Source organism: Tupaia chinensis, unplaced genomic scaffold, assembly GCF_000334495.1.
Source record: "Tupaia chinensis unplaced genomic scaffold, TupChi_1.0 Scaffold149011_1, whole genome shotgun sequence".
Lineage (NCBI taxonomy): Eukaryota > Metazoa > Chordata > Mammalia > Scandentia > Tupaiidae > Tupaia > Tupaia belangeri.
In genome coordinates, this window is record NW_006208857.1 from 731,501 (window position 1) to 746,315 (window position 14,815).

General features: G+C 49.9%; 1 protein-coding gene and 2 long non-coding RNA genes across 7 annotated transcripts; 1 reads left to right on the top strand and 2 right to left on the bottom strand.

Moving 5' to 3' along the window:
• Positions 1-102: 102 nt before the first annotated feature.
• LOC106734139 (uncharacterized) lies at positions 103-1,738 on the bottom strand. The gene is made up of 3 exons (XR_001369880.2): positions 1,575-1,738; positions 838-1,049; positions 103-303 (listed from the first exon to the last, which is right to left on the bottom strand). It is a non-coding gene; the product is annotated as an uncharacterized LOC106734139 (long non-coding RNA).
• Positions 1,739-1,769: 31 nt separating this feature from the next.
• On the top strand, positions 1,770-14,394 carry ING4 (inhibitor of growth family member 4). 5 transcript variants are annotated; one of them, XR_003548286.1, is made up of 8 exons: positions 1,770-1,860; positions 9,673-9,744; positions 11,956-12,122; positions 12,298-12,412; positions 12,571-12,679; positions 13,002-13,040; positions 13,285-13,346; positions 13,442-14,394. XR_003548286.1 is itself a non-coding variant. In XM_006170813.3 (8 exons), exons 1-8 carry the CDS (start codon positions 1,824-1,826, stop codon positions 13,479-13,481), a joined length of 750 nt encoding a protein of 249 aa, XP_006170875.1. In that variant the 5' UTR covers positions 1,770-1,823; the 3' UTR covers positions 13,482-14,394. The 5 variants fall into 5 exon arrangements, 4 of the variants coding, with proteins under 4 accessions (XP_006170875.1, XP_006170876.1, XP_006170877.1 ...); XM_006170813.3 differs by having other exon boundaries at positions 12,893-13,040; XM_006170814.3 differs by having other exon boundaries at positions 12,574-12,679; positions 12,893-13,040.
• Positions 9,959-11,989, bottom strand: LOC102475123 (uncharacterized). The gene is made up of 3 exons (XR_001369878.2): positions 11,909-11,989; positions 10,842-11,822; positions 9,959-10,340 (listed from the first exon to the last, which is right to left on the bottom strand). It is a non-coding gene; the product is annotated as an uncharacterized LOC102475123 (long non-coding RNA).
• Positions 14,395-14,815: the final 421 nt, after the last annotated feature.

Sequence of the window (14,815 nt, forward strand, 5' to 3'; positions counted from 1 at the left end):
AAAAAAAAAAAAATTAATTTTATTTATTATCATTTTTCAGTTTTGACTGGAGAGAAAGTGAGAAAGCCAGCCACCAGGTTTGGGACTTGAACCACACTCGGCCATATGGGAGTCCAGCACCTTCATCACCATGCCAACTGCCGGCCCCGAAGCACAGTCTCTTGAAAGGACCTGTGCTGCTTGAGCTTCAGTGGAACAGCCCAGGCGATTCCAGCTGACAGTGTGTCCATACATACCCTCATCATCCTGGGCACCTCACAGCAGAGGTTTCCAGTGGTGGAAACGAATGGGTAGAGTTGAGTCCTAGAACAGAGTAGTTGTGGAACTGAGTAGAAGCCAATCAAGAAACCCAGACTTCGGCCCTGGCTCTGTGGTTGGCCAGTGTTGGCCACAGTGCTTCAGCTGGGAAGGGGCTGGACAAGAGTAACCTCCAAGGTTCCTTTTTGAGAACTGATGACCTCAAGCACAAAGTTAGGACCGAGTTCCCACATCAGACAACGGGTAGTTCTCTGAGACTAGTGGGGTGTGACTAGCAAAGGGATGCCCACCTAATTTAAGGCTGGGTATCTTGAGCAGACTTCCGACTAAGAACGTCTCAGTATGTGGTCTAACAGATACATTACACATGACCAAACACACAATGTTGCCTACTTTTTTCCTGCTCTCACCAACTACTGAAAACGTTCTGACAACCAGAATCTCCTCTTTTTAAGGATACGTTTCCACATCGCAACGACCCTGTGAAGTAGAGCATGTGTGGAACTGCACACAAATTACCCAAAGGCAAGGCACTTGTAATTAGAGTGAAGTTTCCTACAGTCTAGGGCTGTACCTTACCACCTGCTCACTAGTAGGCTTGTGGGTCCATCTTGCTCTTCATAGATGTGGTCTAAGATACGTTGCTGAAAATATTATATGAAGACTCTTCCATGTGACGTAATTAATGAAGGATGTGTGAATTGGGAGTGATGACCAGCATCCTTTCTTCCTAACACCTCTCTCAGGTTATGGGTATTGAGTAGTTTCCTTAGTGTGACTGGCAGGCATCCCTAGGGTGACAGAGGCAGGGATCTTGATGTTAACGGCGCATATAGTAAGACAAACATGGGATCACCCCCAAGGAGTGGCAAGAGAGCACGAGTGGAAGCACTACTTCATGCCAGTGTGTTGCAGGGCAAAGGACTGGACCACTCACGCAATGTGTACAGAATTACGACTTTATAATTACTTGTATTTATAGGTAATAGGAAGTTTACAAACTATAAACTTTTAACTTTCTCAAGTTAAAGAAGTAATGCTGGGGAGATGGGTGGTGCCCCTGAGAGTGGACGGACACGCGAAGGGTTTGTCCTCCAGGGCCGGATACTCCTTCCCAAGGTCCTCAGAAACTAGCTGCAATGGTCACCAGAGCCATACTCCGCAAAAGAAAAAGCTGGCCTCTCCAGTTGGTGAAGGGACACCCACAGAATGCAGTCGTGAACAGAACGGTTCCTTCACCCCATGAGCCACACTCGGTTTTGGAGGGAATAAAGTTTGCTAGGGAATGCAAAATGGCGATCCCGGTGACGTCATACCCGCCTCGGTCGCGTCCTGGGTCTCAGGAAGGGCGGAAGCGGACTTGAGTCTCCTCGCTACCGGCGGTCGTGGCTACACACGCACAAGGAAAAGTTTGAACGTCGGGCGGACGAGTCCCGACGAGTACGCTCCTGAGGCCGGAAGTTCTCCTTTTAAGGGCGGAAGGCTCCCACTCAAGAACGGCTTCAGCCCGGGTCGCGTTCCAGTACTTCCGGGGCGAGTCGGAAGTTGCTTTGTTTTGCTTCAAGATGGCTGCGGGGATGTATTTGGAACATTATCTGGACAGTAAGAGCAGGCTGGAGGAGGGGGTCAGGGGTCACAGAGTGCTGGGGGGATCGAGGCGGAGAGAATCTGTGGCTCCGAAGTCCTGAGGACGAGGAGGTCACAGCCGTGAAGGGGCTCCGCGGGAGGAAATCCTGGAGGGTGTACGGGAAGAGGGGGCGGGGCAGCAGGAGCGGGGCCCCGCGGCCGGTGTAGGTGGGGACCGCTGCGCGGCGGGATCCAGGGCTGTCTTGAAGGGCTAGAGGGCGTAGCCGAGAAGATACTTGCTGGCCCCATTAGTCAGTCTCTGGGCTCAGGTAGATGTTTTCCGCAAGTCGTTCAGAAATGGTGTCACCCACTGCTATGTGGAGTAGCGACAAAACCCTCGAGTTGCCTCCGGTCCTTTCTTAGACATGGCTTCTCATGGGGTTGGGGTGCTGGTGGGTGACAGCTGTCAGATGATGGCCCGGAATGCTTCCGTTCGTGGAGTAAAGATCCACTTCCCATTCGGTGGAAACAAAGCCTGCCAGCCCGTGCAGTCATGTTTGCTCGGTGTGGGGAGGCAAAAAAAAGGTACTAACGTCCTGCTCGGGGTGAGACCTGCTAGCAGGCTCTGAGAAAAAGTGAGCTCATGGTCTAGAAGGAAACAGGTTCTGAAGATAATTATAAAGCGGTGCAGAAGGTACTAGAAGTACATTAAACGGTCAGTCACACTGGGAAGGGGTAATTACCTGGTACGTGCGTGAAGCTTTACAGTAATGTTTGCGTAGGGGCTTGACAGGTTTTTGTCATTGTGGGGAGAGAGCCCAATGGGCTTCTGGCAAGGTCAAGGAAACCTCAAGTCAGAGTGTTTGGGGTATATGACTTAAGGTGAGAGACTGGAACTGAGACTGGAGAAGGAGACAACTGGGACTAGACCAAGCAAGGTTATTTTATTTTACTTTAAAGTTCATCCGCTTATTTCCTCCATGATTTTCAAGCCACTGGGTCTATTACTCAGACTGAGGTCAGCCATGTGAGAGTCTAGCAATGTAGTTACTACGCCATCTGCTGACCTGAAAAGACTTAAAAAACAAAAACAAAAACTGATACTCAAAAAAAAAAAAAAGTGCGTCTTGGGACCAGCAGTTGGCGTAATGGCTATGCCACTGGACTCCCATGTAGTCGACTGCGGTTCAAGTCCCGGACCTGGGGGCTTAAACTCATGCCGGGTGCGTGTGTGTGCATGCCCAAGATCCTGAGAAGAGAATGGAGGAGAAGAGATTGCGGCATGGCCATCCCCCCTGGGGGGGGGGATTTCTCGCTTTCTGTCTCTCTGTCTCTCTCTGTCTTTCTGGTGAGCGCACACGCCCTATAGCAAAAAAAAGTCTCCACCAAAAAAAAAAAAAAGTGTGTCTTGTGCGTATGTGTGCATGCGGTGCACTAGAAGGTACATGTGCTTGCTGCAGAGAGACAGGAGAAAGCAACTTCCATAGTGGATGGTCACAGTCCCTTCTCCTCCATCTGTCCCTCCTCTCGGGACTTTGAGCACACACACCCACACACCAGCGTGTTTTCAAGCCGCTGGGTCCAGGACGGCCAGCTGTGCAGTTGGCCATGTGGTATCAGCCACCTTAATTACCAGGCCATGGAGCTGAGCTGAGCCAACGGTTAAGTTTTAGTTTATGGAGTTTTTGGTTTTTTTAAGTTTGATATAGACCATACTTGTTTGCTAGACAGAGACAGAGAGCAAGAAAGTGAGAAATGACTCCCCAGGGGGATGGCCATGCTGCAATCTCTTTCCCATTCTGTTTGGATCCTGGGCACACACACATACACATCTGGCATGCTTCCCAAGTTGCTAGGTCCAAGACTCAAACCAGGCAGCTATGTGGGATCCAGCCTCCTTAGGAAGCTACCCAAGTGATTTTTTTTTTAGAAATTTTTGCTGTGGGGCATGTGTGCTCACCAGAGAAAGAGACAGAGATTGTAAAAGGGGAAGTGAGTAATCACCCCCCAGGGGGATGGCCTTGCTGAAATCCCTTCTCCTCCATTTTCTTCTCAAGATTTTGGGCACGCACACATACACACATGCCCAATGTGAGTTTTTTTTTTTCTTTTTCTTTTTTCTTCGGAGATGTTTTTGCTATAGGATGCGTGCGCTCGCCAGAAATACAGAGACAGAGATAGAAAGCAAGAAATCACCTCCCAGGGGGGATGGCCACGCCACAATCCCTTCTCCTTCATTCCCTCAAGATCCTGGGCACGCACGCACACGTGCCTGGTGAGAGTTTAAGCCACCGGGTCCGGGACTCAAACCATGGTCGACTATATGAGATTCCAGCCACATAGCCATTATGCCAACTGCTGGTCCCCCAATGTGAGTTTTAAGCTGCTGGGTCAGGGACTTGAATTATGGTCGACCACCCCCAGTCCAGCACCTCAACAAGCACATCATCTGTCGGCCCCCGCAAGTGCGACTTTTCAAAGGCAATAACTGATGTACGGGAGCATGGCAGCATTAGTAGTAGCGAGGGCAGACAGCAGCAGTCCAGGTCAGAGTTACTGAGTCTGAGACTAGAACCAGGATCGGCCATGTGGGAGTCCAGCAACAGAGCCTTTACACTATCTGCTTGTCCCAAGATATTTCTTATATGGAGCCAGTAGGTAGTGTGGTGGTTAAGGGCACAGGACTCCCACATGGCCAACCACAGTTCAAGTCGCGGACCTGATGGCTTACTTTCTCATTTTCCTTCTCTTTCTCTCTCATTCTGTCCCTCTCTGATCAAATTAAAATAAATGGATGAATAAATAAAGTTCAATAAAATAATTCTTTTAAAAAAAGATATTTCTTGGGACCAGCAGGTGGTGTGGTGGTTAAGGTGCTGGACACTCCCACATGGCCAACCACAGTTCAAGTCCTGGACCTGGTGGCTTGCTTTCTCACTTTCCCACTTTCTCTCCCTCTCTCTCTGTCTTTCTCTGGTCAAATTAAAATAAATGAATGAATAAATAAAATTAAATATTTTTTAAAAAGATATTTCTTGTATGAGGGAGACTTAAATATTCTTGTATTTATTCAAGTATTTATTGAGTACCTTCTGTGTGCAAGTCATAGTTCTAAATACCAGGAAAACAGCGGACAAGAGAGACATGTTTGAGTCCCCTTGGAGGACTGCAGAGACGGATACCAAATAACTAATTATGCAGTTATTTAATTACCATCGGATAAGTACCAGGGAAAAAAGTAGAGACAAAGTACCTTGACAGCATCTATCTTTTTTTTGTTTCTTTCTTTCTTTTAAAGAATTATTATGAGGGCCAGCACGTGGCATGATGGTTAAGGTACTGGACACTCCTGCATGGCCAACCACAGTTCGAGTCCCAGACCTAGCGACTTGCTTTTTCACTTTCTCTCTCTCTCTCTCTCTGGTCAAATTTAAAAATAAGTGAATGAGGGGACCAGCAGGTGGCGTGGTGGTTAAGGTGCTGGACGCTCCTACATGGCCAACCATAGTTTGAGTCCTGGATCTGGTGGCTTGCTTTCTCACTTTCCTTCTCTCTCACTCTCTGTGTCTCTCTCTGGCCAAATTAAAATAAATGAATGAATAAATAAAATTAAATGATTCTTTTAAAAAATAAGTGAATGAATAAATAAAATTAAGTAATTCTCTTTAAAAATAATTATTTAACTTTCTTTTTTATTTCAATTATTTTATTTAACTTTATTTACTTATTTTAATTTGATCAGAGAGGGACAGAGTGAGTGAGTTAGAAAGTGAGAAAGTAAGCCACCAGATTCAGGACTCGAACTGTCACGTGGGAGTACGGGCCCTTTACCCCCCATGCCACCTGCTAGGGTCCAACTTTCTCTTTCTTTATTTTAATGTGACCAGAGTGAGAGCAAGTGGCGGGGGGTGAGGGGTGGGGGGGAGTGAGAAAGCTAGCCACCAGGTCTGGGACTCAAACCATAGTCGGTCATGTGGGAGTCCAGCACCCTTAACCACCATGCTACCTGCTGGCCCTCAACATCTATCTCAAGGCACTTTTTGGAGTGAAGCTTAAGCTGAAGTTTAAAGGATGAATAGGAATTTAGTGGCCAAGTGGTATGGGGGGTGGACGAGGAAGAAGAACAGGGCATCCCAGGCCAAGAGAACGGCATCCAGAAAGCCAGATGGCAAGAAGAGCTCTGGCTACTGTGAGGCTCTCAGGGAAGGCCCTTTAGGGTTGAGCAGAGAGCACAGAGGGGACTGCTGACCTGAGGAGAGGCTGGAGGGAGGGAAGCAGGGCCAAAAGTGCAGAACACCCCACGAGCAATAGGAAGTTACTGGAGGGTTATCAGCAGTAGCGATATGATCGGGTTTGCTTTTTGTTGTTGCTATAGGGTATGTGTGCACGCTGGAGAAAAACAAGTTAAGTAAGAAATCACCTCCAGCGGGGATGGCCACATCACAATCCTTTCTCCAACCTCCTCTTGGGATTTCAGGCATGCGTGCACATGCTCCCAGCATGATTTTCTTTTTCTTTTTCTTTTTTGAGAGACTTTTGCTACAGGGCACATACGCTCGCCAGACAAACAGAGACATAGAGACGGAAAGCGAGAAATCACCCCCCAGGGGGAATGACCATGCCACAATCTCTTCTCCTCCATTCTCCTCTCGGCATCTTGGGCACACATGCACACTCACCTGGTGTGAATTTAAGCCACCAGGCCTGGGACTCGAACCGTTGTTGACTACATGGGAGTCCAATGACATAACCATTACACCAACTGCTGGTCCCCACCTTTTCAAGACTCAGGGTCTGAGACTCAAACCATGGAGTTGGCCATATGCGATCCAGCTGCCTCCACACTGCCTGTTAGCCCCGGTTGACATTTTAAAAAATAATTATTTCATTTCATTTATTCATTCACTTATTTTTAAATATAGCCAGAAAGAAACAGAGGTTGAGAGTGAGAGAGAGAGGAAATGAGAAAGCAAACCACCAGATTCAGGACTCGAACCCCGGTCAGCCATGTGGGAGTGTCTGTCCAACGCCTTAACCAACCACACCACCTGCTGGTCCTCACATTTTTTAATTTTTAATAATTATTTTTAAAATTTTATTATTATTTTACATTTTGTATAGGGCACATACACTCACTGAAGAGAGATAGGGAGAGAGAAAGAGAGAAAGCAAGCCACCAGATCCAGGACTTGAACCACAGTTGGCCATTTGGGAGTCCAGCACCTTCACTACCATGCCACCTGCTGGCCCTGGTAGACATTCTAGCTACATACAGGACAGGTTGGAGGTGTTCTGGTGATGTGTATACAGGACACCAGGGGTGCTGTGTAAGTTGAGGCTGAAGAGCTCAGAGGCAGAGATGGAAAATGAAGGTCTGAATTCCCGAGGGGAAAAGGAGGGGTTGCGGTGCAGAGATGGAGAGGTGTTTGTGTAGAGAGAGGTGACCATGGCCTCTTGTGAAGAGGAACAAGGAATCCTGTGACAGAGCCAGAGGTTCGAAAGAGGGAAAACTGGGACCAGCAGGTGGTGTGATAGTTGGGGTGCTGGACTCCCACATGACTGGCCGTGGTTTGAGTCTCAAACCTGGTGGCTTGCTTTCTTACTTTCCCTCTCTCTGCCTTTCTCTGGTCACATTAAAAAATAAGGGGCCAGCAGGTGATGTAGTGGTCAAGGTGCTGGACTCCCCCACATGGCTAACCATGGTTCAAGTCCCAGACCCAGTGGCTTGAAACTCACACTGGGGGGTTGTGCATGTGTGCCCCAAATCCTGAGAGAATAGAGGGAAAGGCCATTCACCCAGGGGGTGAATGGCCACACTGCCACCCCTTCTCATTCTCCCTGTGTCTCTGGTGAGCACACGCACCCTCTAGCAAAAATCTCTTTCTTGGGGCCAGCAAGTGGCGTGGTGGTTGAGGCACTGGACTCCCACGTGGACAACTGCAGTTCAGGTCCCTGACCAGGCAGCTTGCTCGCTCGCTCTCTCTCTCTCTCTCTCGTGATCACATGTGCCCAGTAGCAAATTTAGAATAATGAGAGGACCAGCAGGTGGCATGGTGGTTAAGAGCAATGGACCCCCACATGGCTGACTGTGGTTTGAGTCCCAGACCTGGGAGCTTGCTTTCTCACTTTCTCTCTGACCCTCTCTGGTCAAATTTCAATAAATAAATAGATAGATAGATAGGTAGTAAATACATACATACATAAACCGGGGACCAGCAAGTAACATGGTGGTTAAAGTTCTGGACTCCCACATGGCCAAACATGGGTCAAGTCATGGACCTGGCAACTTGCTTTCTCACTTTCTCTCTTTCTCTCCATCTCTCTAATGAGTGCATGTACCCTATAGCAAATTAAAAAATAATAGTAATGTAATATTTTTTAAACTCTCAAAAATAATAATAAATAAAATTAAGTAATTCTTTTGTTGTTGTTGAGGGATTTTTTACTATAGGGCATGTGTGCCCCCCGGAGGGACAGAGATAGAAAGTGAAAAATCACCTCCTGGGTGAACGGCCATACTGCCACCCCTTCTCATCCATTTTCCTCTCAGGACTTTGGGCGTGCATGCACGCATGCCTGGCATGAATTTCAAGCCACCAGGTCCAATACTCGAACTGCAGTTGGCCATGTGGGAGTCCAGCACCTTAATCACTAAGCCACCTGCTGGCCCCAAAATAATGTGGGTGTTTTTAGAGTTTTTTTTGCTATAAGGGCGTGTGTGCTCACTAGAAAAACAGAGAGACAGTGGACCAGCAGTTGGTGTAATGGCTATGTCACTGGGCTTCCATGTAGTCGACCGTGGTTCGAGTCCTGTACCTAGCGGCTTAAACTTACACTGGGTGCATGTGCATATGTACCCAAGATCCCAAGAGGAGAATGGAGGAGAAGGGGGGATGGCCACTTTCTGTCTCTCTGTCTCTGTCTTTCTGGTGAATGCACGTGCCCTTTAGTAAAAATCTCTCCAAAAAAAAAGAGACAAAAAACGAGAAATCACCCCCCGTGGGGGATGGTCACACCATAATTCCTTCTCTTCCATTCTCCTATCAGGATCTTGGGCACGCACTTATACGTGCCCGGCATGAGTTTAAGTCACCAGGTCCAGGACTTGAACCATGGTCAACTACATGGGTGTCCAGCAATGTAGCCATTATACCATCTGCTGGTCCCCCAAAATAATTCTTAAAAAAAAAAAAAAAAGGAAAAATAGAATCAGCAGATGGCATAACAGTTATGTTGCTGGACTCCATGTAGTTGACTACGGTTTGAGTCTTGGACCCGGTGCTTAAAACACAGGCTGGGCTTAAAACCCAAGCTGGGCATGTGTGCATGCATGCATGCCCAATATACTGAGAAGAGAATGGAGGAGAAGGGATTTTGGTGTGCCATCCCCCCCTGAAGTGATTTCTCCCTTTCCATCTGTCTCTCTGGAGAGTGCACATGCCTTGGAGCAAAAATTTCTCTCAAAAGAAAATAAAAAAGAGAGAGGAAAAACAACTACAGTTTAAAAGGAGCTATAATAGGCCAGCCAGGAATGGTGGTTAGGGCAGCTGGATCCCACATGGCTGAATGTGCTGTTCGAGTCCCAGACCCAGTGGCTTGAAAATCATACTGGATACGTGTGCATGTGTGCCCAAAACCCTGAGAGGAGAATGAAGAAGGGACTGCAGGGTAGCCATCTTCTAGAGGGTGATTCTCACTTTCCCTCCTGGGGTGGGGGCCGATATCTCACTTTCTCTGTTTCTCTCCAGCAAGCGAACATACCTTATAACAAATTTAAAAAAGAAAGGGGAGTAGGGGGCTACAAGGCCTATGGATAGAGCAGTGATTCAGTCTCTCTTGCTTCCCTAGGTATTGAAAACCTCCCCTTTGAATTACAGAGGAACTTTCAGCTCATGAGGGACCTAGACCAGAGAACAGAGGGTGCGTACAGAGTAAGCCGCGTGTGTACGGTGCGTCCAGTCCTTTCCACTCGGTGCTGCCCTGTCCTCTGTTATGACCTGGAGAACTGTGCTCTCTCATTGACTCTCTTGTATTTCCTTTTTTTAAAAAAATTATTTATTTAACTTTATTTATTCATTCATTCATTTGTAATTTGTCCAGAGAGTCGCACACAGACAGAGAGAGAGGGAAGGTGAGAAAGCAAGCCACCAGGTCCAGGATTTGAACCATGGTCAGCCACGTGGGAGCATCCAGCGCCTTAACCACCACACTACCCGCTGGTCCCGTCTCTTGTATTTCTTAAGAGAGAGTCATGATGATCCTCATTTCCGTATCAGCTTCTTCACCGCAAATGAAGTATTCAGGCACTGCCTCAAGAACTCAGAGAATATGTATTTTTTGTATCTCCTCAAGAATTCAGGAAGCCAAAGCTGATTCTAGAGTCGCTTCTCCTCTTCACGGTCCGTGTTGCTAGGATGACTACACGTCTCTGCTTCGCTGCAGTTAGTGTGGCTGTCAGAGTGTGGCCTTAGATGGCATCTCGTATTGGTGGGCAGGACTTTGTGCTATGAGAAGTTCTTAAAAAGGAAGAATGAAGAGGAGAAAGGAAAAACGCAGTTAACATGAGGATTCCCACGCTGCGTTCTCTAACCGTACGGAAGTATTGGATACCATCTTCAGCCTTAGACACGGACCGAATGTGGCTACACTGAGGCATTCATGTGGAGCCTGAGGGAGGCTATAGCACGGTGGTCAGGGTGGTCTCTTCAAGATCTAAATGTCTTATGAGGGGCCAGCAGATGATGTAGTGGTTACATTGTTAGACTCCCACATAGTCGACCATGGTTCGAGTCCTGGACCTGGCGACTTAAGACTGATGCTGGGTATGTGCGCTTGTATGCCCAAACCCCTAAGTGGAGAATGGAGGAAAAAGGATTGCAACATGGTGGCCATTCCTCTTGGAGGATTTCTCTCTTTCTGTCTGTCTATGTCTCTCTGGTGAGTGCATGCACCCTATAGCAAAACTATCTTTAAAAAAAAAAAAAAAAAAAAAAAGCCTTTCAGAATGGTCCTCATACCCGCTGAGGGATATGTAGGCCTTATCATCCATCCTGTGCGGCCATACGGCTGTAGTCAGCTGGTGTTAGGGTACTCGGAGTACACGAAGCTATATCTTAAGTTTCTCTGGGCACGTTTACTTCTGAAGAGGAGAACATCATGTAAAACCCTGGGTGTGGTTTGCTGAGAACTGCCTGTTGGATGGCAAGAATCAGCTCGTTCTCTCCGTTGTACAATTCTGACTCTTGAGGCCAGGCCCCGAAACACCAGCTGGAGATTCCGGTCCATGTGCGTTCTCAGCCTCTCCGAGGACCTGGAAGGAAGTGGAGCATGAACGTAGAGTATCCGCAGATGCTCCCTGTTGTCTGTCGCCATACTACGTCAGAGCCAGACTTTCGTCTCTTTCCGTCGATGTTTCTATGAACTTTACCAGAGACCAGGCAGTAGACTTCTGCAGCCTCAGTGCCTTCGGGCACCACCAGCCTCCCAGTGGTAAAATGTCTGGAGGAAAAAAAGCATATAAGAGGAACGAACAGAAAAACAGCAATAGGACACAGAAGCAAGTTGCAAATGATCAGCAAAACAGGGTGAGCAGTAGGGTGAGCAGAAGAACCCTTCCGTGGATAAAGGAGGGCCAGCTTTGACGCCGTGAGCTGTGGCTGCACAGACCAGCACACCAGCAGCAGCAGATGGCCCAGCATGGTTTGCCGCAATCAGGGGTGTTTTTGAGTTCAGAAACAAGGCAGATTTTGAGACAAAATTCATGAGTCAAGAAAGAGCAAGCTTTACAAAGAAACTTTTTTTTTTTTTTTTAATTTACAAAGAAGCATCTTCAAGCATCAACAGAAACACATTTCATATTAATGTGGTATGCAAAGGATTCTCGTGTGTGTCCGTAGTTTCAGCCCCAGCCACGGTAGCGATGTGTTCAGCACCTCGAAGGCACCTTTAACACACGCGCTGTCAGTATGTTGCGCTGCCTGAGTACCGTGGTACAACACCTGTGAACGTTCAGTACGTTTTAGTTCGAAGGTTACACTAGTCCATGGGAAAAGTCCAAGGAACAAGAAGAAGAAATGTGTCTCACCTAGTCACTCAGGGGCCATTGTGACCAGGCCTCTGTCTCTGTTGTAGACCTGAAGGCTGAAATTGACAAGTTGGCCACTGAGTATATGAGTAGCGCCCGCAGCCTGAGCTCCGAGGAAAAACTGGCCCTTCTCAAACAGATCCAGGAAGCCTATGGCAAATGCAAGGAATTTGGTGACGACAAGGTGCAGCTTGCCATGCAGACCTATGAGATGGTATGGCCCTGTCCGTGGCTCCCCGCCTACCTCCCGTCCAGTCCTCGGGGTCTTAGACCCCTCCTTCAGCTCTCTGGGGATTTGTTTTGGACCCGGGGGATCCACAGAATGTGCCTTAACCTATTTTGTTTTCCCAGAACCAGCCTCACACATCTCCCTTCTTCCTCCCCACCAGGTGGACAAACACATTCGGCGACTGGACACAGACCTGGCCCGTTTTGAGGCTGATCTGAAGGAGAAACAGATCGAGTCAAGCGACTATGACAGCTCTTCCAGCAAAGGCAAAAAGAGTGAGGAGGGGGGCGGGGCTGTTTGAGGCAGCGGCGGACTCGAGGGAGAAGCCACCAGCTGTCACCTGAGGGAAGGGCAGCAGGTTGGAAAGAGGGAGAAAGAGGACTTGACCCTTCCTTCTGTCTCTCTGCCTTTTGGCTGTCCCCCTCTTCCCTAGAAGGCCGGACTCAAAAGGAGAAGAAAGCTGCCCGTGCTCGGTCCAAAGGGAAAAACTCGGACGAAGAAGCCCCCAAGGCTGCCCAGAAGAAGCTAAAGCTTGTGCGCACGTGAGTGTGTCAGGGCGCCCTCCACTGTCGACAGGCTCTTCTCCCCCGCCGCCTTCTCTGTCTTCTGTGCTAGCGACCCCTGATCATGTGGTAGCTGCTGGATGGAGAGGAGCAGCCCCAAGTCCTGGTCCCACCAGGACTCCTCCCACCTCCGAGAGCCCAGCCCCGCCTCCCTTCCTGCACATGACACTTTCTCTTCCTCTTGGCATGCAGAAGTCCTGAGTATGGGATGCCCTCAGTGACCTTTGGCAGTGTCCACCCCTCTGATGTGTTGGATATGCCTGTGGATCCCAACGAACCCACCTATTGCCTTTGTCACCAGGTGTCCTATGGAGAGATGATTGGCTGTGACAACCCTGATGTGAGACCCATGTTTGCCTCAGGATGGGAGGTTCTGAGGGGCACGAGGAGTGGGTACAAGGGTCGAGGGGGGACCGGGCTGAACTGCGGGACTTCAGAGAGAAGGAAGCTGGGCGGAGCTGGTTGGCCGTAGGCAAGAGCTTCCCGAGAGGAGGAGGAAGGGGTCAGTTTTCTAAGGAGTGTGTACGGGGCCGCTTCTCCTTCCTGGTCCCCTGACTTGCGCTCCGTCCACCTTCCTTTTCCAGTGCTCCATCGAGTGGTTTCACTTCGCCTGTGTGGGGCTGACAACCAAGCCTCGCGGGAAATGGTAAAGCGCGTGGCAGGAGCTGGGCTGTACGAGCTGGGTGGGGATGGCCATGCTCCCTCTCACTCCCTCCTTCCCCTTCTCTTGTTCCTGTTCAGGTTTTGTCCACGCTGCTCCCAAGAACGGAAGAAGAAATAGATAAGGGCCTCAGATTCCAACAGGGTTTCTTCCACACCCCTGACCTGGGCTGGTGGGCAGAGGAAGGCCTGTGCTGGGGCCGGGGTCGGGGAGAAGCGGCTGGCAGTCTGTCATCGCTCCTGCTCCGGCCCCTCGGGGGCTGAGGCTGCACCCAGCCCTGGTAGGGAGGGGAGCTGCAGCCGCCATGCTGGCTCCGCCCTCCCCGTCAGAGAAGTGGTCTGGCCCACTGTCCTCGTGCCTCCTTGCCGGCCGAGGTGGGTGCTGTATCTCGGGCGGGTCTCTTTCTCCCGTGCTCTGTATTTAAGGGCTGGGGCAGTAGCATTAGGGCACGCCCCAGCCCTCAACCCCTGCGCAGTGGGGGACGAGGTGTAATAAACATTCTGCTCCATGCTCCTCCTGCTTTTGTCATGGTGGGAGGGTCTTCAGGTCCTCCTGCCAGGGCTCTTTGTGAAGGGCCAGGGCTCTTTGTGAAGGGCCGCCTCTTCCTCTGGGCCAAGGACATTCATCCTAGCCTCGTTCGTGGGCCAGGTCAGTTCGTGGGCCAGGTCACGGTGGAAGGGACAGAACTCATGCGTGGAAGGACCTGGGTGGGTAGTAAAAAGGCCGCCTGTTGGCCTGGTGTGGTTGCTGTAGAGACGCCATTTTTGTCCGTGTGCTGTGCTGAGCATTGTTTTTACGTGGTCGGGAAAGAGGCAGGACAGTGGTTAAGCCAGAAGTAGGACAAGTCGGAAAACCAGAAGCAAGACCTGGGCGCCAGAATCCATGCTTCAGACCGGACAGGACAGGATGGAGCGGGAGGGTGCCTGCAACCGGGCCCTCCCCGTCTGTAAATAGTGTACCTTCTCCCCATCAAACACCCGCTTCATTTCCAATAAATGACGGATCTGTCACCTATGTATACCACGATACTAAACACCAGCTTGGCTCCTTCTAAACAAACACCTTGGGTGGTGGTTCGCCTCGGGTCATTGGTTTGGGTGATTGTCTCGCTCACCTTCCCCTAGGGAAACCTTTAGGCCACTGAACGTCCCACTGGGAGCACTGGGCGCTCCCGGCCAGGTCCAGTCCGTGTGTCGTTTCCCCTCTGGCCATGTCTGACACGGAGTCCTCTCCAGCTCCCACCAGGCCTGCCCTTGTCTCCTCTAGCTGTCCACCCCAACCCTGCCTGTGCCCTAGCCAGGGCTCCCCACCTCCTGGGAGCGACCCGGGCCCCCTCGGGTGCGAGGCCAGGGAAGCACCGGGACATTGCGGCTGGGCCAGGGCCAGGGCCAGGGGCGGGCAGCGCGGGGTGGGAGCCCAGTGAGCCCTGCAGCCCCCGCCCCTCCGCACCTCGG

What these genes read in the sequence shown, in the direction of transcription:
- ING4 (XM_006170813.3), top strand. Translation starts at nt 1,824, where the DNA reads ATGGCTGCGGGGATGTATTTGGAACATTATCTGGACA. An exon ending in TTTGGAACATTATCTGGACA is followed by an intron (nt 1,861 to 9,672) that starts GTAAGAGCAGGC and finishes TTGCTTCCCTAG; the next exon opens with GTATTGAAAACCTCCCCTTT. An exon ending in AAGCTAAAGCTTGTGCGCAC is followed by an intron (nt 12,680 to 12,892) that starts GTGAGTGTGTCA and finishes CTTGGCATGCAG; the next exon opens with AAGTCCTGAGTATGGGATGC.